The sequence below is a fragment of the Littorina saxatilis genome, linkage group LG2, assembly GCF_037325665.1.
Source record: "Littorina saxatilis isolate snail1 linkage group LG2, US_GU_Lsax_2.0, whole genome shotgun sequence".
Taxonomy (NCBI): Eukaryota; Metazoa; Mollusca; class Gastropoda; order Littorinimorpha; family Littorinidae; genus Littorina; species Littorina saxatilis.
Window position 1 is genome coordinate 48593422 of NC_090246.1, and position 24014 is coordinate 48617435.

At 41.4% G+C, this 24014-nt stretch overlaps 1 protein-coding gene and 1 long non-coding RNA gene across 2 annotated transcripts in view; both read right to left on the reverse strand.

Annotated features, from left to right (window-relative positions):
* The window catches only part of LOC138959112 (uncharacterized), a 33498-nt gene extending 13034 nt beyond the window's left edge, over nucleotides 1–20464 (reverse strand). The window contains exons 1-11 of the mRNA XM_070330463.1: nucleotides 20439–20464; nucleotides 19690–19786; nucleotides 17900–18151; nucleotides 8873–9021; nucleotides 8329–8500; nucleotides 7706–7789; nucleotides 7040–7158; nucleotides 6290–6503; nucleotides 2903–3130; nucleotides 1498–1554; nucleotides 893–1087 (exon numbers count right to left, since the gene is read on the reverse strand). Of these exons, the coding sequence (XP_070186564.1) occupies nucleotides 893–1087; nucleotides 1498–1554; nucleotides 2903–3130; nucleotides 6290–6503; nucleotides 7040–7158; nucleotides 7706–7789; nucleotides 8329–8500; nucleotides 8873–9021; nucleotides 17900–18151; nucleotides 19690–19765 (1546 nt within the window). The 5' untranslated portion in view covers nucleotides 19766–19786; nucleotides 20439–20464. The remainder of the gene's footprint in view (nucleotides 1–892; nucleotides 1088–1497; nucleotides 1555–2902; nucleotides 3131–6289; nucleotides 6504–7039; nucleotides 7159–7705; nucleotides 7790–8328; nucleotides 8501–8872; nucleotides 9022–17899; nucleotides 18152–19689; nucleotides 19787–20438) is intronic.
* A 1864-nt stretch (nucleotides 20465–22328) lies between these two features.
* LOC138956279 (uncharacterized) overlaps nucleotides 22329–24014 on the reverse strand; it is a 2352-nt gene continuing 666 nt past the window's right edge. Inside the window, exon 3 of the long non-coding RNA XR_011452587.1 lies at nucleotides 22329–22607. This is a non-coding gene — a long non-coding RNA (uncharacterized lncRNA). The remainder of the gene's footprint in view (nucleotides 22608–24014) is intronic.

Here is a 24014-nt window from a genome sequence, read left to right on the forward strand (position 1 = left end):
TTGTTAAGGGTCATGTCAGATGAAAAGGTGAATCCAAGGTTTCTAGCTGATGGTGAGAAAAGAATGTCGGTGTTGCCTATTTGAACAGAAACAGGTTGGGGAGAGGGAAATGTAGTGTTCTTCTTTTTGCACAGTAAGACTTCAGTCTTATCATCATTCAGCTTAAGTTTGTTATCAACCATCCAAGATTTAACATCAGTGATGCATGTCTGAATGGTCTGGATGGCGGAATATGTCTCTGCTGGGGGACTGGGTTTATACAGCTGGGTGTCATCAGCAAAAGACTGATTTAAAACAGAATGGTTTTGAATCAGTGTGGAGAGGGGCTTAGTGTACATGATGAAAAGGATGGGACCAAGTACTGAACCTTGAGGAACGCCAAAAGAAAGTGGGGCTGGAGCAGACATCTGGCCATCGACAAGCACAGCCTGAGTCCTGCCAATGAGATAGGACTCAAGCCATGCTAGCGGTGGGCCGGAGATGCCGTACAGAGTCTGAAGTCTATTTAGAAGCGTGACATGGTCAATCGTGTCGAACGCTGCAGAAAGGTCAAGTAAACAGTAAACGGTAAACTCTCCAACTGAACAGTAAACGGTAAACTCTCCAACTAAACAGTAAACGGTAAACTCTCCAACTAAACAGTAAACAGTAAACTCTCCAACTAAACAGTGAACGGTAAACTCTTCAACTTAACTTAACAGTAAACGGTAAACTCTCCAATTAAACAGTAAACGGTAAACTCTCCAACCAAACAATACAACGGTAAACTCTCCAACCAAGCAATAAACGGTAAACTCTTCAATCAAGCAGTAAACGGTAAACTATCCCACAAAGCAATAAACGGTAACTCTCCCCAAAACCAGTAAACGGTGGTGTCTCCAACAAGGCTCACCTGAAGTGCAGTTGACATAAGTAGCGTCAACACAGGACACGGCTTGCGAGCTCCAGAAGAGGCCGAAAGGGCAGCTCTTGATCTCCGCCTGGTACCCCCCGTCCTCTTGGGGGTAACACACCACGTACTTGGTGCAGTCAGGGGGGTAGGTGTTGTACCCCACCCCTCCCTTCACCAGACATTCCTGACACATAGCTGTCACAGAAAAAAGGCGTACAGGTGAACTTGTCTAAACAAACCAGCCAAGGGTCAGACCAAAACTGGTCGTTATTGACAGGTGGTCGCTTTGAAAATGTGAATTATCTGGAAGGAAACTATTTCTGGGATCCTTGGGTATGGTCGTAATAGGCAGGTGGTCGCTTTCGAGAGGTGGTCACAAGTTCGACTGTAAAACAAATGTTTTTCTTTCTTGTAGAATTACTAGTGAGCGACAAGGTACTTTGTCATTATTCTTTCGGTTTCAAACCTAGCTATTGTAAAATTTGGTGCGCTGAAAGGCATATGGCCTGGATACACATTGACACACAAACACGCACACATCAAGTCAGTAGCATTCACATACACATATACTGATACGTTCGAAAAAACGCGATTTTAAAACTTACACGGAATATTAGGTAGCCTCGGGGTCGTGGAAATGGGACTTGTTGTTGTCTCGCTGGCTGAATAAAAAGAAGAAAAAAAATCCAGATTAAAAGATTAAATAAAACACGTAAGTACAGAGCTACGCTCGCATCGATCTTAATGAAGCTATGAGAATGGTATTGTGTTTGACTGTGTCCTATAACGTGTAATTTTCATTTATTGAGAGAGCTTTTTTAATTATTTATTTTTGTTTTTAGAAAGTAGCAACAACTTAATTATAACCCAATTTTGGGGAATACATGCGCGGGTGCAGGTTATTACCTTTATGTAAAGACTGGTTATCGGTTTTGAACAAAACAGTGAAGGGAAGAAACAAAGAAACAAAGAAAGAAACAAAGAAATAAAACAAGTCGCGTAAGGCGAAAATACAACATTTAGTCAAGTAGCTGTCAAACTCACAGAATGAAACTGAACGCAATGCAACGCAGCAAGACCGTATACTCGTAGCATCGTCAGTCCACCGCTCATGGCAAAGGCAGTGAAATTGACCAGAAGAGCGGGGTAGTAGTTGCGCTGAGAAGGATAGCACGCTTTTCTGTACCTCTCTTCGTTTTAACTTTCTGAGCGTGTTTTCAATCCAAACATATCATATCTATATGTTTTTGGAATCAGGAACCGACAAGGAATAAGATGAAAGTGTTTTTAAATTGATTTCGAAAATTTAATTTTGATCATAATTTTTATATTTTTAATTTTCAGAGCTTGTTTTTAATCCAAATATAACATATTTATATGTTTTTGGAATCAGAAAATGACGAAGAATAAGATGAAATTGTTTTTGGATCGTTTAATAAAAAAAATAATTTTAATTACAAGTTTCCGATATTTAATGACCAAACTCACTCATTAGTTTTTAAGCTACCAAGCTGAAATGCAATACCAAACCCCGGGCTTCGTCGAAAATTGCTTTGCCAAAATTTCAATCAATTTGATTGAAAAATGAGGGTGTGACAGTGCCGCCTCAACTTTTACAAAAAGCCGGATATGACGTCATCAAAGGTATTTATCGAAAAAATGAAAAAAAAGTCCGGGGATATCATACCCAGGAACTCTCATGTCAAATTTCATAAAGATCGGTCCAGTAGTTTAGTCTGAATCGCTCTACACACACACACACACACAGACAGACAGACAGACAGACAGACAGACAGACAGACACACATACACCACGACCCTCGTCTCGATTCCCCCCTCTATGTTAAAACATTTAGTCAAAACTTGACTAAATGTAAAAAGACAAGAAAAAATACAGAAAGAAAGAAAGAAAGAAAGAAAGAAAAGAATGACACAAAGAAAGACACAAAGAGAGATAAGAGAAAGAAAGACACAAACCAACAAACAAAACGCTGAGAGAAAACCACCTACCGATACAAATCCTCTCCCTCAGAGCGGCAGCAATGTCGAAGAGGGCGGAGAAGCCAGTGACGTTGAAGAGGGTGGCCGGAGAGGTTGCCATGGCATCCAGCTCTGTGGCCAGTGTGTCCAGCCCTACCCCCACCACCACCATCACCACCCCGTCCACTGTCTTGGCCAGCAAGGCTTCGTCCATCGTGGCCTGCACATTGCTCGACTTGCCGTCCGTGATCACGATGCCTGCGTGTGGTTGAGAGAGCGTTTAGCTATTAAATGCATTGGCGCCTTATATGTTTAAGATGGCTTAAAGGGAAATGATGGACTGCCTCTAATCCTGCCAAGAAGCATATATATATATATATTCGAGTAAATGATTCTAGGGGTATTTAAATTAAAGCACAGCGAATGTCCCTTGATCTTTTTAGATCCAATTTGGCCGGGAAACTTACTTACTGTAACCGTGTGCCGAAACACTACGATCACCTCGGGAAGCGAAGTGCAATCAAACAGGTTTGAAAATGTTAGGGCTAATTTCTTAGCCCTATAAAAACTGTTATGCAAACCCGAAGGTTTCCATGAACATGCAGACAATCGGAAACCACCAGACCCCATCACAAACAGAACTCTACAAACCACAGGTGTTGACTTTAAAGGCCAACAACCCGGGTGCAGAGTCCATTGTGAAAGGAGCGGTAGCCTCCCCTGTCACATTACCAAAATGGCTCCTTAGATAGTAGACATTCAATGATACAAGGACCTTCCTTTCTAGGACATCTTTGTCAGACGAACTAAGTTATTGGATGTGAAGTCAAAAACGTTAGGGGAAAATATTAGGATAAGCCGACAGTTTAGCTTCACCTACAACAATAAAATATGTTAATGGCATGCAAAGCTGATTTGAAATATTTATTTCGTGATGATAATCAGGGGAAAATGTTTCAGAAATCTCGTCTCTGGACCGGAAGCAAGCCTTGTTGAATTGTTGAATGATTCACTAAAAAGGTTGGTCCATAAAACGTACGGAGAACACCAAAATTATAATACATGAATAAATATATAATAATTTACCATGGCGTTTACTAAGCAAGGGATGTTTCATCCACAAAAACCGACTGTGGGCCTCATGAACATTTAGTATGTTTTCATTTGGCCTCAAAAACGTGCGCCACGAAGACAGACTGAAATGAAAGCCACCAGTAAAGGTTTGGGAAGAAAGAATGGTTTTTTTTTCTGTTTTTTTTCTTTTTTTTTCTTTTTTTTTCTTTTTTTTTACTGTATCTAAATGTATTTTAAACAACTTTTCTATATAACAATTCCCTCTCAAAAATGCATACAATATCCAGAGGGGAACCATATCTATAAATACCAACACACATTTTAGCTATCACAATCAAATAATTCGCATAACTTATTAGTGCCTTGGAACTTTGTGAATTTTCAAATACGCCCAAAAAACTTCCTTTACGGTAATTTTAATAATCATATTATATTTACAATTCACTTTATCCTCAACGCATTTCCAAATGGACATAATTTTCGGGCAAAAGTAAAAGAAATGTTCAATATAATCAATTTCGTTCTCACAATAAGTACAACAATTACTCGAGGAAATGCCTATTTTATACAATAAAATATTTGTGGGGTAAATATTGTGCAATATTTTCCATTGTAACATTCGCAATCTTGTTTCAGTGGTTACTTTGTTTACCATTTACCACTGCTCTTTTCCCGACCTGAAATAAAATTTATTTTCCCAAAATTTAACTATAACCGGCTCCACATATTTTTCCTTCATAATTAATTTGCGAAATTGACAAGGCTTACTCAGATTCTTTAAATCGTTGAATCCACATACATTTCCATTTGCAGAGCGTAGTGTTGCTGCTTTAACTGCTGTACAAATCACCCTATATTCAAAGAATCTTGTAGGCTTACATCCAACCTTCTGCTGCATAACATTAAAGGGCAAAAACTCATTACCAACAGATACATCCTTTACTCGACAAACGCCTGCTTTAATCCAGTCGCTAAAAAACAGCGTTTGGCCGCAATAGATTATATCACTGCTGTTCCATAAACACGTATCACTTAATAACATTTCTTCACCTACTGCTCTCTGAATCATGTCCTTATTTTTCAACCAACAAATTAAAACTTGTTTCCAAAATACATTTTTAATTAATCCCAATCCTTTAAAAATTTTTACCGTGGTGTTAGATTGGAAGCAACACAACCTTTCACCAAGCTTCGAAAACATATGTATCGGTATCTGTTTCCATCTTTCCTGCTTTTCGTTCAATAAATTTGCCGCCCAGGACAACAAACAAGAGGACTGCATATCAATTACATCAATCATTTTTAAACCCCCATCAGGAAACTCTTGACACATCACTTTTCTTTTAACTTTCTCAAATGCCTTAGTGTTTGAAAATCGTTTTTTCCAAATAAATCTGTAAAACAAAGTATTTATCTCAGTCAATACCTTTTCGGGTATTACCAGTGCTTGCAACGGATAAATAATCTGCGATAACAAAAGAGATTTCACTATGCATATTTTCCCCATGATACTACAATTTCGTTTAAACCATTTCACAATGTTGCGTCGTATATTTTCAATACGGCTTGTCCAGTTTTCTTCAATCTCAGAGACCGATGAGGAGCTACTGAAATAAATTCCCAAAATCTTCACTTTTGTAGTCCACCTTAACCCACACTCATTTTCATTACCATATTTATTACTGCTTAAGGCCATGATTTCAGTTTTTTGTCTATTCATTGCCAAACCTGAGAATTTGGAAAAATGGGTAACAAGGGTTAATGCGTTTTTTTAACTCATCCAAATCGTTCAAAAATAGGGTCACATCATCAGCATATAATAAATATCTTAAAGAATATATCATAATTATCATTAGTCTCTTTCGGCAGAGGCAGACCCTTAATTGAACCATCATTTCGAATTTTCAAGGCCAACAATTCTAATGCAAGAATGAAGGCCATCGGGGAAAACGAACAGCCCTGTCTGATACCAGCGTTCAATTCAATACATTCCGCTAACCAGCCCATAAAATTGATACAACTTTCCGATTTATACAATAAAATCTCTACCCATCTTACGAAGACGGCACCAAAATTAAATCGTTTAAATGCATACACAATATACTCTTTGGATATCGTGTCAAATGCAGCTTTATAGTCCAGTGCTACAAGGAACCCAGGTTTATTATATTCGTTTACATACGACACTAAATCGTCTATTTGCCGGATCGCTGAACTAATGGTTCGACCCTTCAAAAAACTTCACCAATAATATTTAAAATAACTTTAGAAAGAATGGTATTAGATTAACGGAGATCAAGTAATCAAGATAAAAATACAGGAAATAAGAAAGCAGGGATTTACCAATATGAGGAACATTAGGTCGACCGAGTGCAGCGAACATGGACCGCAGGGCCCTGAGGCCCAGCGCCGTGTTGGTGCGACCTAGTGGTGGCTGGTTCAAACCCGAGGCCTTCCTTTTCAAAGTGGTTTTGTCCAGGAAAGGCTTGAGAGGTACTGTGTCTCCTATGTCTGAGCTGTACACGATGATTCCGGCGTGGATGGCGTCTATGTCGATCTGTTGGGAGAAAAGGGAGAGAAGGTGTTGGTTCTGAGGTTGTGAGAGACGTGTTTGTAAGTACACTCGTGTTGTGATGTGTTTTGCCCTGTGAGTGAGTGAGTGAGTGAGTGAGTGTGTATGTATGTGTGTGTGTGTGTGTGTGTGTGTGTATGTGTGTGTGTGTGTGTGTGAGCGTGCGAGCGTGCGTGCGTGCGTGTGTGTGTGTGTGTGTGTATGTGTGTGTGTGTGAGTGTGTGTGTGTGCGCGCATGTCTGTGAGTGAGTGAGTGTGTGTGTGCGCGCGTGCGTGCGTGCGTGCGTGGCCGGTGCGTGCGTGGCCGGTGCGTGCGTGCGTGCGCGCGCGCGTGTGTGTGTGTGTGTGTGTGTGTTTGTTAGTATATGCGTGTGTGTGTGGAGGGTGTGTGTGTGTTTGTGTGTGTATGACGGTGTGTGCGTGCGTGCGAGCGCTTGTGTGTCTGCACTAAACGATTCATTATTCTGTCTTGACACCATTGATCAGCACAAATAACGCATGGATTGACCCTTGTGATATACCTCTAGACTGTTGACCAGTGTGGAGACGAAGACACGGCCCCTTGCCCAGTCACTGTCCGTGATGCTGTGAGAACCGTCCAGCAAGAACACCACGTCAGCTGGCCTTGGACACGAAATAGCTGCACGTGCAACGAAGAAAATGTTAGCGTATTTTGAGTAGCGGTGAGGATGGAGGTGAGGGGTTGGGGGTGGGATTCGGGGGTGTTCGTGATGGAGGGGGTGGTGTGTGTGTGTGTGTGTGTGTGTGTGTGTGGGGGGGGGGGGGGTTCGTATGTGAGGGTCGAGGATTGGGGATCGGGATGTGTTCACGTGTATATTTGTTTGAGTGTACCGTGCGGGTTAGGGGTCCGTGTGTGTATCTGCATGTGTGTCCATTTGCATGTGCGTGTGTGTTTGTGTGTGTGTGTGTGTGACTTTGTGTATGCGTGAGTTTGTGTATGTGTGTCTGTCTGTATGTATGTCTGTCTTTCTGTCGGTTTGTCTGTCTGTCTGTCTGGCAGTGTATGCATTCGTTTGTATCTGTTGAGTTACTGAGTGCGAATGTGCGGGTTTGTGTCGATGTATGTGTGTATGTGCCTGTGTGTGTGCGTCCATGTCAATGCATAAAAGGGTGCACGTGCTCAAGTGTTGTCGTAGCTTTTCTGGCTGAAGAGGTGCTGTACTCACGTGGCAGGTCAGGAGTGATGATGGGAGTTGTGGACATGGTTGTGGTGGTGGTGGTTGTCGTGGTCGTGGTGTCCTCTGGCACAGCTGTTCATACAGAGAAACCACAACTGTCAGTGATCATCTGAACCCCAGCATAAATACAGCAAACACACGGTAAAAACAAAATGACTTCATACTTAAAAAGGACTTGACACATGGCTCGTCTGCCAAAGTAACGTCATCTTCTTCCTGGAATAAACCGTGTTTTTGAGAGTTGGAGGTGTAAGTTAATTGAATCAAGGGCGGTGAACGCTGCTCAGCAGCATTCTGTGAACTGTCTTACACTGAAACAACAGCAGAAGAGAAAAGGATACAACTAAAGAAAATCTTACAAGAAGTTAAGCTGTGAAAGGAGGAGGCGGAGGAAAATGAGCAAGAGGATATTCACAGTTTAAAGTTAACTTATTCATCTTCAGCGCGGAAAGATTTCTCCGCTGATACAATTAAGTACGCTACGACTTGGACATCGACCACAGCAAGTGAGGAATGTACAGACACAGCCAGCAAAAGGAATGAGAATAAAGTTATTACAGAGACATTTAAAATAATAACATATTAAAAAAATTTAAAAAACCGACACTTACATTCACAAATGAGAGTCCTGAGTCCTTCCACCACGCCCTGCAGCTGAGCAAAGTCCCTGACGGTGAAGAGTCGGTTCTGTCCCGGGTAGAAGTCCGACTTGGCCACCTCCTGCAGCTCGTCTATGTACGTCTCGTTGCCCACACCCAGAGCGATCATCATGATCCGGTCCAGCTGTGGACAGTGCACAATCATTCATTGTTGAAGGCACACATTTCAGATATGGCCAGGCTTTAGCATGGGACAAGACCATCCCTCCACTTGGTCACATACCAAAAATCAACACCGTGACTGCTTGCTGTGGTGAGTTGGAATTATTTAATAAATCAATTTCTTTACAAAAAACACACACTAGTGGCCAGGGAGTACCTGGGCTGTTGATTTTTGCTCAATCGACGACTATAGACCTTTTCTCGCTCTTTGTCCCGTATTAAACATGTGTCGGCAGTATAAGCAGTAGGACCGGGTTGTGGGTGTTTGTGGTTATATACACATGCTTTACAACATTTATAGTAATTACACGGCATGTCATAGTCTGCAGGTCACCTGTCTGGCGTAGACGGCCTCTTGTATGGTAGCAGTGGAGTTCTCAGAGCGACCGTCTGTGATGACGATGGCGATCTTCTTGGCATTGTCACGCGCCTGGTTCTGCATCATCTGCCTCATCCTGTTGATGGCCCGCGCCGTGTCGGTACCTGCCAGCAGTAGCCACGGTGTCAGTGTGTACACCTTATATTTCACATTGCTGTCACCGCTTCGCTCACGCTTTCACGCTCAAGAGTAGAGACAGACAGGCAGACAGACCGACAGACAGACAGACAAACAGACAGACAGACATCTACAAATGCAACATGTTGAGGTGGAAGAGAATTGAAAGTGAGAGTAAGAGAAAGAGAAACACAGAGCAAGACAGAGAGTGACAGAGGCAGAGAGTCAGAGACAGTGAGTCAAAGGCAGAGACAGAGACAGACAGACACAGAAACAGAAACAGCGAGAGAGAGAGAGAGAGAGAGAGAGAGAAAGAGAGAGAGAGAGAGAGAGACAGAGACAGAGACAGAGACAGAAACAGAGATAGATACAGAAACAGAGAGAGACAGAAACAGAGAGAGACAGAAACAGAGAGAGACAGAGAGATTCGCCGACGACTGACAAACAAAGAGACTGACGTACACTGACTAATAGACAGACACGGCCGGCCGGACTGACAGATAGTCACAGGCTGGCAACAACAACAACAGTAACAACAACAGTAACAACAACAACAACAACAACAACAACAACAACAACAACAACAACAACAACAACAACATATGGCTTTCAGCACCAACATCAAAACGGTTGGAACACCACATGCCTTGACAAACCCAATGTTCACAACCACAATATAAATGACAAAACCAATACCATTACTTTAAACAACATTTATAAGATCAGAGTCGTCAAACATTTCTTGTTGTCTTCATGTATAAATTCTACGTATGTGTTGACTTACTTAAATGAATTAAAAACAATAGAAAAGGCAAAGAATAGCAGACAGCAAAGTGAAGCGAAGCTTCAGATAACAGAACTATTTCTATGAAAACGTACCCTCTTTTAATGTATTCCAATCTAAATCAGTTAAGTTCCTTGTTTAAAGGTGTTACCATCATGCACAGACAGAATAAGTTTAGAGGAATCAAAATGAAGATCGAAAACTGATGCTTTGAAAACTCTTAACTTGTTAATAGTCGATTCATAGATCGACGGGCGCTGTGGCGGGGTGGTAAGACGTCGGCCTCTTAATCGGAAGGTCGAGGGTTCGAATCCCGGCCGGGTGGGTTAAGTGTGGAGATTTTTCCGATCTCCCAGGTCAACTTATGTGCACACCTGCTAGTGGCTTATCCCCCTTCGTGTGTACACGCAAACACAAGACCAAGTGCGCACGGAAAAGATCCTGTATACCATGTCAAAGTTCGGTGGGTTATAGAAACACGAAAATACCCAGCATGCTTCCTCCGAAAGCGGCGTATGGCTGCCTAAATGGCGGGTTAAAAACGGTCATACGCGTAAAATTCCACTCGTGCAAAAACACGAGTGTACGTGGGAGTTTGAGCCCACGAACGCAGAAGAAGAAGAAGACTTATAGATCATGCAATCCTTTCAGGTTTAAGTTATCACTGTGATAATAAATGGTTGGAGTTTTTACAGGTCCTTGGCCCTTTAGTTTGGTGCATGTCAAAACTGAACGAGTGTGGCACAAAACAAAAAGTTTTGAAAGAGACCTTGCTAGTGCATTCATAATCTGATAAGCTTGCGGCTATGTTTTCCCAAGTCATGGGGCGTGTTACCTTTTTATTAAGAGACTTGCAAGTTTAACTTTTCTAAATAATTCAAGCTCTACATCAGTCCTTTCATCAAAACAAAACTGTATACCTCTTGTCAGGCATTGTGACTCGGCAGTTGTGAATTCGGAGGTAACAAACCAACGAAACGTGTTCTTTACTGATGAAATAAACCTTGAATTTGATTAGAAGGAGATGGAGAGCAAAATCCCATTAGCTCTGATTTATTTTATTTCATTAACCAACAAAAGTTAAAAATTACACAAGATTAAAGAATAACCATACCAATAAATCTCAAAGGGAGGGAAATGATGAAGTCAAGGTAGCAAAAACAGTGCGAGATATGACTCACACAAAAGTTGAACAGAAATGTTCCCTTGAGTGTAGTTTGACAAGAAAACCAGACACCAAGGAAACCGGATGGGAGCAGGCTCACTTTACTCGAACCACGGACCTGTATCTATTCTGGTATGTCTGTGAAACGAACGGCTTGATCCTGTTTAACAGGCTAGAAACATGTCCCTATCAAACACCGCTGTCACAGTGAACCCCAATTCCTCATAGATGAAAGCCACACAGAGACGCCTCCCCACACGTAGTTACAAGACTACTGCTTGTCTTTAAAGGTACATTCCGTCTTAAAGGCACACCCCTTCCCGTGTAAACAGTTCAGCTCACCGTCTCAGATCTGGCCAGTCTTAAACACGGGATAAGACCATCCCTAAACTTGGTCACATACACACACACAAAACCAAAAACAGCATGGATACTCTGTGTGAACAGTGATATTTTCGTTGTTAAATTAATTTCGTTGCTTTTTCAAATATTGAAAAGCTTGCTTTTGCTCGCATTTCAAATATTGTAAAAAGCAACTTGTGTAAATCTGGTACGACACAGCAAGCCATGTAGTTTTCTCTATCAACAGCCTGACCAGATCTGAGACTGCGCGCCGAACTAAGGAGGAGTGTGCCTTTAAGATGAAAGGTATCTTTTTAAAGATACGCACTAGTCTTGTAACTTTGAGAACATTTGTGCGAGATCCGAATTGCTGAACGTCACAGCTTCTGATCAAAATCATGAGTATAAGATCATTAGTGTTGAGAGATCAGCACGGTGGGATACAAAAGAAGAAGAACAAATAATTTGTCCTCAGAAGGTTTGCGAGTATGCCAAGTTTGTCCCGTTAACAAAGAGCAAATTATTATAAACATGCTATACTGAAGAGGTCCACGACAGGCTGCCGAAAATTTTATCAAGAATTCAAGAATGTACAAGAACTGGTTTCTGTAGGGTTTTCTTTTTGTTTACATGTTATACTGTTCTACACTTTAAAGGTTTGTTTGTTTGTTTGTTTGCTTGCTTAACGCCCAGCCGACCACGAAGGGCCATATCAGGGCGGTGCTGCTTTTGACATTTAACGTGCGCCACACACAAGACAGAAGTCGCAGCACAGGCTTCATGTCTCACCCAGTCACATTATTCTGACACCGGACCAACCAGTCCTAGCACTACCCCCACAATGCCAGACGCCAGGCGGAGCAGCCACTAGATTGCCAATTTTAAAGTCTTAGGTATGACCCGGCCGGGGTTCGAACCCACGACCTCCCGATCACGGGGCGGACGCCTTACCACTAGGCCAACCGTGCCGGTCACTTTAAATGAACTTACTTACCTTGCAAAATAAACAACCAAGGACCCATCTGAGTTTTAACATGGGATAAGACCTCCCTTCCATTTGGACACACACCAAAACTCAACAACTTCGCTGCTCCCTCTGCAGAATTGAAATTGTTCTGCTGAAGTCTTTTCGCAAGTTGACATTGGTGTCAGTTGTTATACTAATTCAGCACGAAACAGAATTCAACTCTGTACAGCAAGCAACCAGGCAAAAGTCTTTTGGTTTGTGTCCACGTATTTAGGGGTGCTTTTATCACTGGTTAAAAAATAAAGAAGAAGAAGCAAAACCGATTCCATGTTTTGACACACGTTAAACGAATGGTTTGTCAAAGACAAAACAAGACACTTTTTGTTGCACAGTGGCAACCATTATAAGTCAGAGAACGGCAGAGGTCTACAGATTAGGTCTTGCGGCCATACAGTGAAGAACAGGCCTCAGAAAACATAGTCAAGTGTACCAAGACAAGTTTGGACAAAAGACCGCGGAGAAAAATCCACATAGTGCGGGAGAGAGACTTTTGCCAGAAAAAAAAGAAGAATGACTATACGCACAGCGCACTGAAGGCAGATTTTGAACAAGAAAATAAAAATAAAAGGCAAAGGTACATGTGGAAAAAATCCACAGAGAGTCAGTAAGACCGAAACAACAGGTCAGTACGTGTGGCGAATTTCAACAAACATTTAACGGAAATATTGACTGAGGCGTTAGGCAGAAGAGACGGATTTAGAAGCCTAAACTAAAAGCGAAGAAACTCACAGTCTGGGAGACATACACAAACTGTCCCAATGTCAAAAGAAAGACGTTTGGAAAGCCGAAGAGACTAAAGACTCAAATCAATTGGGCGAAATCGACTTCGCGAAGTCCACTTCACGAAGCTTTCTACAAGAAGGTTTAGCACTGATTTGTCGATAAAAAGACTTCGCGAAGTCTTCGCGAAGTCGACTTCGGGCTCAATCAAGGACAGCCATCAGAAGACCAGAAAGACTTTTGCAGATCAGCTTAAGAAAAAGTCAGATTGTCGACAACAAACAAAGCTCAAATTCAAACGACGATAGAAACTAAAAGAAAACACAGATCGAGAGACTTGAGAAAAAAAAACACTAAAAAAAAAGAACCAGCAAGACCACAGCGGCGAAGGACAGAGAGTGACGAAGAGACAATTGCAGTCCATGAAAACTAGAAGGTGGGACGTACATGACATGAAGGGCATGTCTTCCCTTTTGACGTTGCCGCTGCACAATTCCCCGCCGTCTGGACTCGCTGTCAGCAGAACACCACTTTTGTCAGTCTGCGTGTTAGTAATACATCGTACCTCAAACCCCTCTCTTGTATTATGTTACACTGACTACGCTTGACACAAAAAACAAAGACACCAAAATACAACAATTCCCCCGTTTTAAGACCCCTAGAAGCACACCAAAGCGCGGTTCTTTTCTTTCCTATTGTGTCACACTAGACTATGCTGGACACTCAAAGCATTGACGTCAAAATACAACAATTCCCCCGTTTTAAGACCCCTAGAAGCATAATAACACTCGGTTCTTGCCTTTCTCATTGTGTGTCACATAAGACACTTATACTCTGCACGCCAAATAACAAGTTTCTTTGTTTTCAGAACCGCAGAAGCCTCAGCAAGATTGATCTTTACGCAGATACATTGTAAGACGCCATTTTGAACATTTACTGTCGATTTAGACCTCAAACATTCCAAGGGTCATTCACTGTATTGTAATTTAGACACAATTGAATTAATCGAAAAGGTTTCGTTAGTAGGCTAATTAATTAAATGAATGTGAATAGAGAATCATTCTACACTTCGATTCGCGATTCATTCATTCTCATATCTTTTTTCCCAGTGCTGGTGGATACGCATATACCTAACAGACGAAACCAGTTGATTTTTTTGATGGAATTCAATTTTGCTATCTACCATTGTCAGGAGCGAACAAAAAGATGACGAAGCAAGCATAACGACTGAGTGCATGGACACATGTAACGTCTGCAGTGACTACCCTAACACAACGTTTAAAATTGTTGAGTAACTTAACGTTAAAACGCCAACTCGAAGGAATTCCTGGTTTGTGGTGCTATCATGCCAAACCCAAAACCGTAGCTCTTGAGATGATTTAAGTCAATTTGGTGCCAGGGTGTACAGACTTTATCATCGGAGGAATTCTGAAAATAAAAACGTTTAAAAGGGATACTATTTATCTGACCGTTTTGTAGAAGTTTCTGGCGAATTGGACTCATGTGAAGAAAGTGAGGAATCCACTGTTCCTTAAAACTAGAAACACACGGCACGATTTGCTCGAAAATGCACATCAAATACAACAACTAATGTAATCAACGTGAATGAATGAGCTTCTAGGCGCTGCCTCTCTCCGGTGCTGGAAACAAACATTGTCCAAGAGTTATAGCGCCCTTTAAGACGCGGCGGTCCTTGTAACAGCAACACGTATAATATACTTGCATCAATTTACCCAACCCAACGCTCACAGGGAGTGTCCTTTCTTTGCCTACTTCTACACTACTCGTCATAAAAAACCCATTACAGATGCGTTTGAAGGCAGATCTTTCTGATGAGGCTGTTGATTGTAAAACCAAGTATATGACTAGAATGGCCATCGATTCCCTTACCTTGTTCAGAAAACAGATTGAGTTTACATGACGTAGTGTCAACACAGTGGAACCTACAACACAAACACCCCGCAAAATCAAATTCGCAAAATCAAGGTTCCCGCGATAAAATCAAAAAAAACTCAGAACAATTAAAACAAAACATGTTTAGCATGTCCTTAGACAGAACAATCAAATCTGCATCCAAATCAGTCAGTTTTGTTCACATATCTGGTCTAACATGGACGCTATGGCATGCTGAGCGGTGTAGGTGTGAATTCTCTCAGAAGGCATACAAGGCAGTTTTTGAAGCCGTTTTAGCGGGTAATGAGACAAAAAATGGTACATTTGAGTAACTCGTTAACGCATTGTCTTCAAACTTTCAGTGATTTGTGCCAACACATGTCGTAAACTACACACGGAATATCAAGTCATTTGAGATATCTGTTCTGCTGTTATGCGACATACCAGAAAGAATTAAAAAAATAAAGATGTACCCTGTCCTATTGAACAGAAACAAATTGAAATTAGCACGCATTTAGAAAAATGAAAGTTTCAATTTACCCTTAAATTTAATACAGTTTCAACAATTGCTGTTCACAGCGCACTTGTTTAAACGCACATAAAAAATCTTGGAAAATGCTTTTTCAAGAGCCATTGATCAGTTAAGCGTGTCGGCAGTGAGCTTTGTTAGGTGTAGGCTCCACGGCTATTGCCAGTTGTCTCTCTGACCGGACGCTACAGTCCTACGCGAATCTATCAACAAAAAAAAGAATACAGAGTTATCTCCCATATGTTTTTCACGAGCACTGATCTAAATTTGAGATCAGTGTTTGCGAGACGAAAATTATTGCAGATTGGCCGACTTCGACAGTGATCTCCGTTCTGTTCTTCACAGTTATGATAAAGACATCGTTCTAAGGTCAAAACAAGTCGACATTTTGGGACTGCTGCCGGAAGGAGACCGTAATATATGGTTTCATCACTGTCAACTGGTTACAGAAAAAATCGTCTGCTCCAGTGAGCGCCGAAACGAAACGGTTGATTATCACGTGACACTTTTGCCATATTTAGAGTTGTTTGCACAGAAAATACAGCCGCGAAAAATAGCTCGCTTGAAACTGTCTTACATATCAATTCCTTTGTAATTTAAAAATTACAAAACACCATGAAAAATCATTATCGACGTTCGCGAATCTGCTTATATCAATAATACATTACAAAAAGCTCTAAATATGTAAAAAAAAATAAAAATAAATAAATTAAAAAAAAACATCGGTGTCCTTGCCAGACAAGGAAACTCAAGGCATCCTGTCATGGAAAGAATGAGCCGAACTCATTTTGACCTGAGTTCAGGATGCATACTACCCATGTCTGATACAATATGTAAATGAAATTTGAGTATGTGGCGCATCTGTTATTGTTCTTGAATTTTTTTTCGATGAGTCAGCAAAAACCTACCGTCAATTTAAGAACTCTTTCTGGCATGACAAATAACAGCAGACCTAATGTCTCAAATGATTTGAAATTCCGTATATACTTGACGACATGTGTTAGCACAAATCTCCGAAAGTTTGAAGGCAATGCGTAAGCGAGTTACTCAAAATGTACTATTTTTTGGTCTCATTACCCGCTAAAACGGCTTCAAAAACGGCCTTTTATGCCTTCTGAGAGGATTGACACCTTCACCGCTCAGCATGCCATAGCGTCCTCGGTAGACAAGATATGTGAACAAAACTGACTGATTTGGATGCAGATTTGATTGTTCTGTCTAAGGACATGCTAAACATGTTTCGTTTGAGCAGTTCTGATATTTTGTCAATTTTAACGCGGGAACCTTGATTTTGTGAATTTGATTTTGGGGGGTGTCTGTGTTGTAGGTTCCACTGTATCAACACTACGTCATGTAAACTTAATCTGTTTTCAGAATACGTTAGGGGAATAAACGGCCTTTCCAGTCATATAATTGGTTTTACGATTAACGGCCTCATTACAAAGATCTGCTCTCAAACGCATCTGTATAGTTTTTTATGACGACTAGTGTACAACATTTTCTTTAGATTTGAATGCTTTAACTTTTGCAAAGTGAAAGCAGTCCTCCTTCGCGGTAGCATTATTTGTAACGGAGAATCTTAAGGTATGACATTGGAGACAAAATCCGAGGATATGTTTTCTAAATATCATTCCGGTTTTAAAAATGGAGGGTCTGAAAACGGGGATTTGACTGTATCAGGCAAAAACATGCCATCATTTTCTACCCACAACTTTGCATGTTGTCCAAACAATCTCTGTGTTTCGATGCAGCTCTTTCCATACGAACCTTGTATGGAAATAAGGAAATATTGGATGTGTGTTTTCTTTCTGTCACGATGCTAATGTCATTCGGGGTTAAAACACAGAAAGCGGATACAGGCGGAGCAAATTGCTTACACACGACATGCATCGAAGCAGAAAAGATAGATACTAGCGCTTATCTAGCGTTACGTCGTGCGAGAAGGGATTCTAATAGCAAAGTTTACTGATGGTTCTTTACGGAATATACACGAAGGAGCTTGGAGTCTACATGGCTATATTAATAGGGTCAAAAGACAAGTCAGCAGGCGTTTTCCCAAAGAACACGAACACACTACTGATAAACTTTGAAAGCAAGGCAAACAAAGAAAAACAACACTCATGCGCTGAGGCATAATCCCCTCAAACAAACAAACAAAGAAGCAAACAACCCGAAAGAAATCAAGCTACGAAACTACGCACAGAACAAGGACAAAGAAAACAGCAAGAGTCCAACAAAAGGCCAAAAACGAAAGACCAAGCACAAACCGTGCGTCAAAAACGAAAACACACTGTACAGTACAAGAAGTCCCAAGTTCCGCCACCTATCCTATAGCTACAACAAACAATGAGCGACAAAAAAACGACAACACAGTACAACAAGACGCCACAAGCTCCGCCACCTACCCTGGCTAGTTTGGACGAGCTGCGGGAGCCTGGACTTCAGCTGGGCGCGGGTCTTGAAAGGCTGGAGGTCCACCACCTGCCCGATCTCCGTGCTGTACACGATGAGTCCCACGTTGATGGCGTGGCGCTCCACGGCCAGCGAGTCGATCAGGATGCCCACGAAGTCCTTTTCCTGCTCCCACTCCGTGTGCTTGATGGAGGCTGAGGCGTCCAGAAGGAACACCACGTCTGCCGGCATGTCGCATCTTACCCCTGTTGGAAACAGATTACGGGCTGTAAGATTTCCCCCCGAAATCGGCGTAATGCTGCCTAAATTTAGGGGCAAAAACGGCCATACACGTTGTAACTAACTCACGCACACACACACACACACACACACACACACACACACACACACACACACACACACACACACACACACACACACACACACACACACACACACACACACACACACACACACACACACACACACACACAGAGAAAACACGAGTGTATGTGGAAGTTTCAGCCAATGAAATCAATAGAAGAAGAAAACGAAGGACTGCAGGATGAAAATGAGGAGGAAAACGTCGATGAGTATAGGAACAGAGGAGGGGAGGAGAAAGAAAGAAGATGATGCACAATATTTCTTCTTCTCCAACTCCGATGGTTTGACGGAGACCGGCGAAATGTCCAAGAGAAAAACCATGTCTGCTGCAATGTCGCTCAATACCCCTGCATAAAAACATTATTATCCTTCCTAAATATGAGGATAAAGATACCAGAACGAAAAATAAACAAATGCAGTATAAAGGAGAAGATAAGCAAAAGAAAGAATGGAATTCGTCTCTGCTAAGGCTCTGTCTGCTGGCACGTCGCATATCCTTCCCTTCATTCTATTAGAAACATATTTATTAATTGGGCTTAGTCGACTTTGCGAAATCTACTTCCCAAAGCTCGCTGCACGAAGCTTTGGCGCTAAACATTTGGTAGAACAAGAAATTCCTACGAGGTAGGAAAAACACCCCCGTCAAAGGGAAATAACCTTCTCAGTTGGTGGCAGTGACTGAGTGAGAATGGTTATTTCCCTTTGACCATTAAGATGTTCCTCTATAAGTCCTTGTATAATTTTAATCCACCAATAACTCCCAAACCGTGTGTTTGACTGGTCCCAATTTTTGTAAGGACCGTCTCAGGAATGTATAGAACCTGTTCACCAAGTTTGGTGACGATCGGTCCGTTCATTCTTGAGATCTATATGCGAACACAAACAAACAAACAAACAAACAAACACATCGAGCGAAACCTATACACACCCCTATACCGGGGGTGTAAATATATCGCGAAGTCGAAGTCAACTTCGGACTGAATGAAGGAAGGCAACTAGGAGTATAGGAGATGTGGGCAGAAGAGGAGAAGGGAAACAAGGAGAGCGCATAAATAATCCTACTTCCGCTTACATTCTGATGACTTGAAGGGGGTCGAAGTGTACGGACTGGCAAGTCAGATATATATTTTTTGTTCTCCAAAGAATGAAGGTCAAGGCAGAAGGACAAGAAGAAAGCAGAAAGGACAACAGCAAAATACTAGTCATGTTCCCATGTTCGCGATTTCGTTTGTGCCAAAGGCAGTAGCGAGCACGTAAAGAGAAAGAACACGAAAAGAAAAAGAACCGGGAAAGATAGAACCAACCTATAAAACAAATTCATCGCTTTTGTTGAAGTATCTGTATTATGTTCTATGAACTCTCTTACTCCTGCCAAAACATCTGGAAAAAGACGTGTACAGAATACACATCGCTTACTTACTTTGTCCTTCTGTGTTTGGAAGTAGCATCAGTATCCACGCAAGCTGGAACCATCGATGTCTTGTTCCTAAATCCATGGTCTTTGGAGTTTTTCAGTTCTGATGGCCGGACAAAATAAACAAATACATCCACGATTTCATTTAGGACTTGAACTCTAAGCGTTAGGTGCATGGAGTATTCAGTACACATTTTGCCTGAGACACATGCTTGTTAAGTCAGACAAAAACGCCCCAAGCTTTAAAAAAAAAAAGATGTCAAAGACCACAAATATGTAGGGTAATGAGTCCCGATTCTTAAGTGCAGAATCTTTTGAAATAAATTTGTTTTTTGAAGTTTAAATTTTTCATTTGTGACTGAGCTATTGAACCAAAAGACAGATTTTTTACATTATTTAATTTTATGTTGATTTTAACAGCTTTCCGTTTTGTTTGTATTTTTAATGTTTTATTAAATGAAAATGAAACGACATTCACACTTAGCAAATTAGCATGTAACTGGCGACATACATTTCAATAAATGTATTATAACACACCAGAAAAAATCATATAAAATCTCCACTTAAAGTCAAAAAAGAGAAAAGAACATTTCCGATTTTAACACTTTTCTGAAAGTTTTGTTTCAGTCACAAAATGAAAAAAAAAAAAATTACGCATTTAAAATAACATGATTTCAACAAAACTTGAAAATTGTTTATCCTATCCTATCCCTTAACTATCATTACTACCAAAACTGGAAAGAAAATCTACAAACTCTGAAATAATACAAAAAAATAACACATCACAGAAATACAGCCCTTCGTCCGCTCTATCTCCAACAGAAAGGTAAAAGAAAACCTACCAACAGCATCAAGTCAGACAGGAGCGTCAACGAACCGGTTAGTGAAGAACTCCAGTGGACGAAAGAGTCACATGGGAAGACGGTGACATCCCTTAAGACTCTTGTCTTGCCTTCCGCTGGGTCAGAGCGACGCCATTCGTAGATGTGAAACCGGTTTAGGCAACCAGTTTCAGATGCATCAATCAAAAGCGAAATGTTTCCAATTGAAAGCGAAGGTACTTCCATCTTGGGGCTAGAGCAGGTTTTGGTAGTGGTAAAAGTTATATATGGTTTTAGGTTCGAGGCACATCTCAGACAGACTTGTTTTGTAGGAGTGAAGAAATATTCTTTGTAAAACCTGGAAAGGAACACGCAATCCTCGAATTTAAGAAATTAGGGCGGTGCACTTTAGATTAGAATTAGAAAATATTTTTGTGAGTAAACAAGCAACCTGGATGAATGTATTTAGCTACATTTGCGGCCATGCTTAGATTTGGCTGGCAACAGAAAGAAAAACATAAAGAAGGAAAGAAAAAAAGGAACGAAGAACGAAAGAAAGAAAGAAAAGGGCGAAATTAGTTTTTATCTGGCGAGGCCATTATTTTGGTCATCATTTCGTTGTCCAACATAACAGTCATGTTCACACCACAAATATTCGTACAAAACACACACACACACACACACGCACACACACACACACATACACACACACACACACACACACACACACACACACACATAAACCCTGACAATTGACATGATGCAAAACCTCAAAACCTTGAACCATTCCCACTAGAAAAGGTCTCCTAGAGTGTGCCACAAACCATCCAACTCATTCGTCATTCCAATACGTTGGAGCAGTTGCCACGCTGCCGTGGCCAAGCGGCGATACGTCATTTCCTGGTGACCCAGTCGTGTAGTGTCACGTCGTTCCACCAGTGATGTGATGTATTAGGGGGCCTCACAGCTCGAACAGAGGATGGATCAAGACGACATGCTATCCAGCTTCTCTTAGAAGCTACATGGTGTACGTGACGAAACCAGCGTTTTAGCAGGTCGGTGAAGTTCATCTTTCGGTCAGGCTATTTTCACGGGAGGAGAATGTGTGTCTGACATGAGCGAAACCCGGTCATGCCGTTTTGTCGGTTATGTTTTGGTCATGGACTATGAGGCTGTACCGGAAGTGAACGTATTCCCTACAACTTTTAGAAATTGTGGAATACGATTTTTTGTTACATTTTGTAAGACATATACGTGGGAAATTCTTGTCACAGCGTAATTATAGTCAAGAAGTAGTTGGCCAAATACACTTTTCATTTGGCAACCCCGTGTTTCGCTCCATTCAGCTCTGTGAAATTAATGGACACGTTTTGTGCATGACTGATCGAGCGTCTAATTATTGTTGCTTGTTGAACGTTAACAATGTATCATGCAATGTGCAGGACTAAAGCCTTTGTTCAACGTTATGTCACCTCAAACACAAGTCTGAACAGCTGACTAAGGCAGCTTTAAGCATATGAATTTTGCCACCGAGTTAACTTTTGCTGCTATTCTTGTCTGGTGAATATCTGTGCATGTAGATTACGATGGACAATCAAGAATAGATACTAATTGATAAAAAACTTTTGTGAGATGCGTTGCTGCCTGTTACAGAAAACAATTAATTTACAAACAGACAGAAAGACAGACACAGACACACACACACACATACACAGACACACAGACACACACACACACACACACACACACACACACACACACACACACACACACACACACACACACACACACACACACACGTAAATAGAAACACTAACAGTCGGGGATACTTTGTGACTTTATACCACCATTTCAAGTATCTTTATCCTTCTAAGTCAAATGGCGTGCCTCCTTTGAAGAGGAGTTGCAGAAGTCTCCCCCTCGTCGCTGTCATGTTGGTGATGTCTGGCACTGGAAGGTCTGAGACCTGCAGGTGTTGCATGTAGCAGCAGAGACAGTCGTGGAAAGGCCTTTCGTAACACGAGTGCAGGAAGCAGGGACAGCCAAACTTTTCCTGACGGTTTCCTCTGGATAGTTCGTGTTTGGCTGAATCATCAACTTTGTCTGGAAAACACGAGGGTTAAAGGTGCGTATATAAAAAACTGACTTTACTAAAAGTACATATTGTGAGGAGCCATGCCCAAATATATTGGGTATTTGAAAAAAAAATTCAAACACAAGACACACAGACATACAGACACAGACACGCACGTACACACAAACAAGCACGCACGCACGCACGCAAACACGTACAAACACGCACGCACGCACGCACATACGCACGTATTACGCACATACGCACGTACGTACGCACACACACACATACGCACACACACACACACACACACACACACACACACACACACACACACACACACACACTCCACAACACCACTGTCAAAGAAAGGTTTTTTAGTACATGGGAGCTTTAAGGCGTTCGATCGCATTTATATGCTTGAATTTACGCACGAGTACATGTGTGAATGATTATGTGTTTGTGCATGCGTTCATGTGTGTGTGTGTGCGTTAGTCACTGCGAGCGTGAGTACGTATGCGGTTGGTTGTGTGCGTGTCGTCCCTGCTTGAGGGTTTCTTTTATAATAATAATAATAATAATAATAATAATAATAATAATAATAATAATAATAATAATAATAAATGAGCATTTATATAGCGCAACATCATAACTTTACAATTATGCTCTTTGCGCTTGACACATTTAAAATTAAAACACAGTTATACAAGCATTTACATTTACATTCATAGTCAACAACGCTTAATTAAAAGCATACACCTTCAAACATACATTACAAAAGATTCTTCCACTAACTAAGTAATAAAAACATGAATAAAATAGGTGGTGAAAAATCACTAAAACAACAAATAACACTACATGTAGCCTACTGATGAACTGAGAAAACAAAATCAGGGGTTGTATTTCCTGAAGAGGTGCGTTTTAAGTGCTCGTTTGAATGCTTGGGGTGACTGAGAGTGGCGGATGTGAAAGGGGAGAGAATTCCATTGTGTGGGTGCGCAGAAAGTAAAAGTGCGTTGTCCGTATGTTTTAGTTTTGGTGTGTGGAATGGTAAGGATGCGACAGTCAGAAGAGGCACGGAGTTGTCTTGCTGGAGAATAGACGGTGAGGAGTTCAGAGAAGTAAGCAGGAGACGAGCCAGAAAAGAAGTTAAAGCAGAGGGTGGACAGTTTGTAGTCAATGCGGGCTTGAATAGGTAACCAGTGCAGTGTGTGAAGAAGTGGTGTTGCGTGATCTCGTTTTCGTGCTTTGAGAATGAGGCGTGCTGCCGAGTTTTGGACTTTTTGTAGTTTATGCAGGAGGTACAGAGGACAGCCAGAGAGAAGAGAGTTGCAGTAGTCAAGTTTAGAAAGAACAAAGGCACAGACAAGAGTGTTAGTTGTTTGAGAGGAGAGTGTGTGGCGAATGGTGCTGATCTTACGAAGCTCAAAATAAGC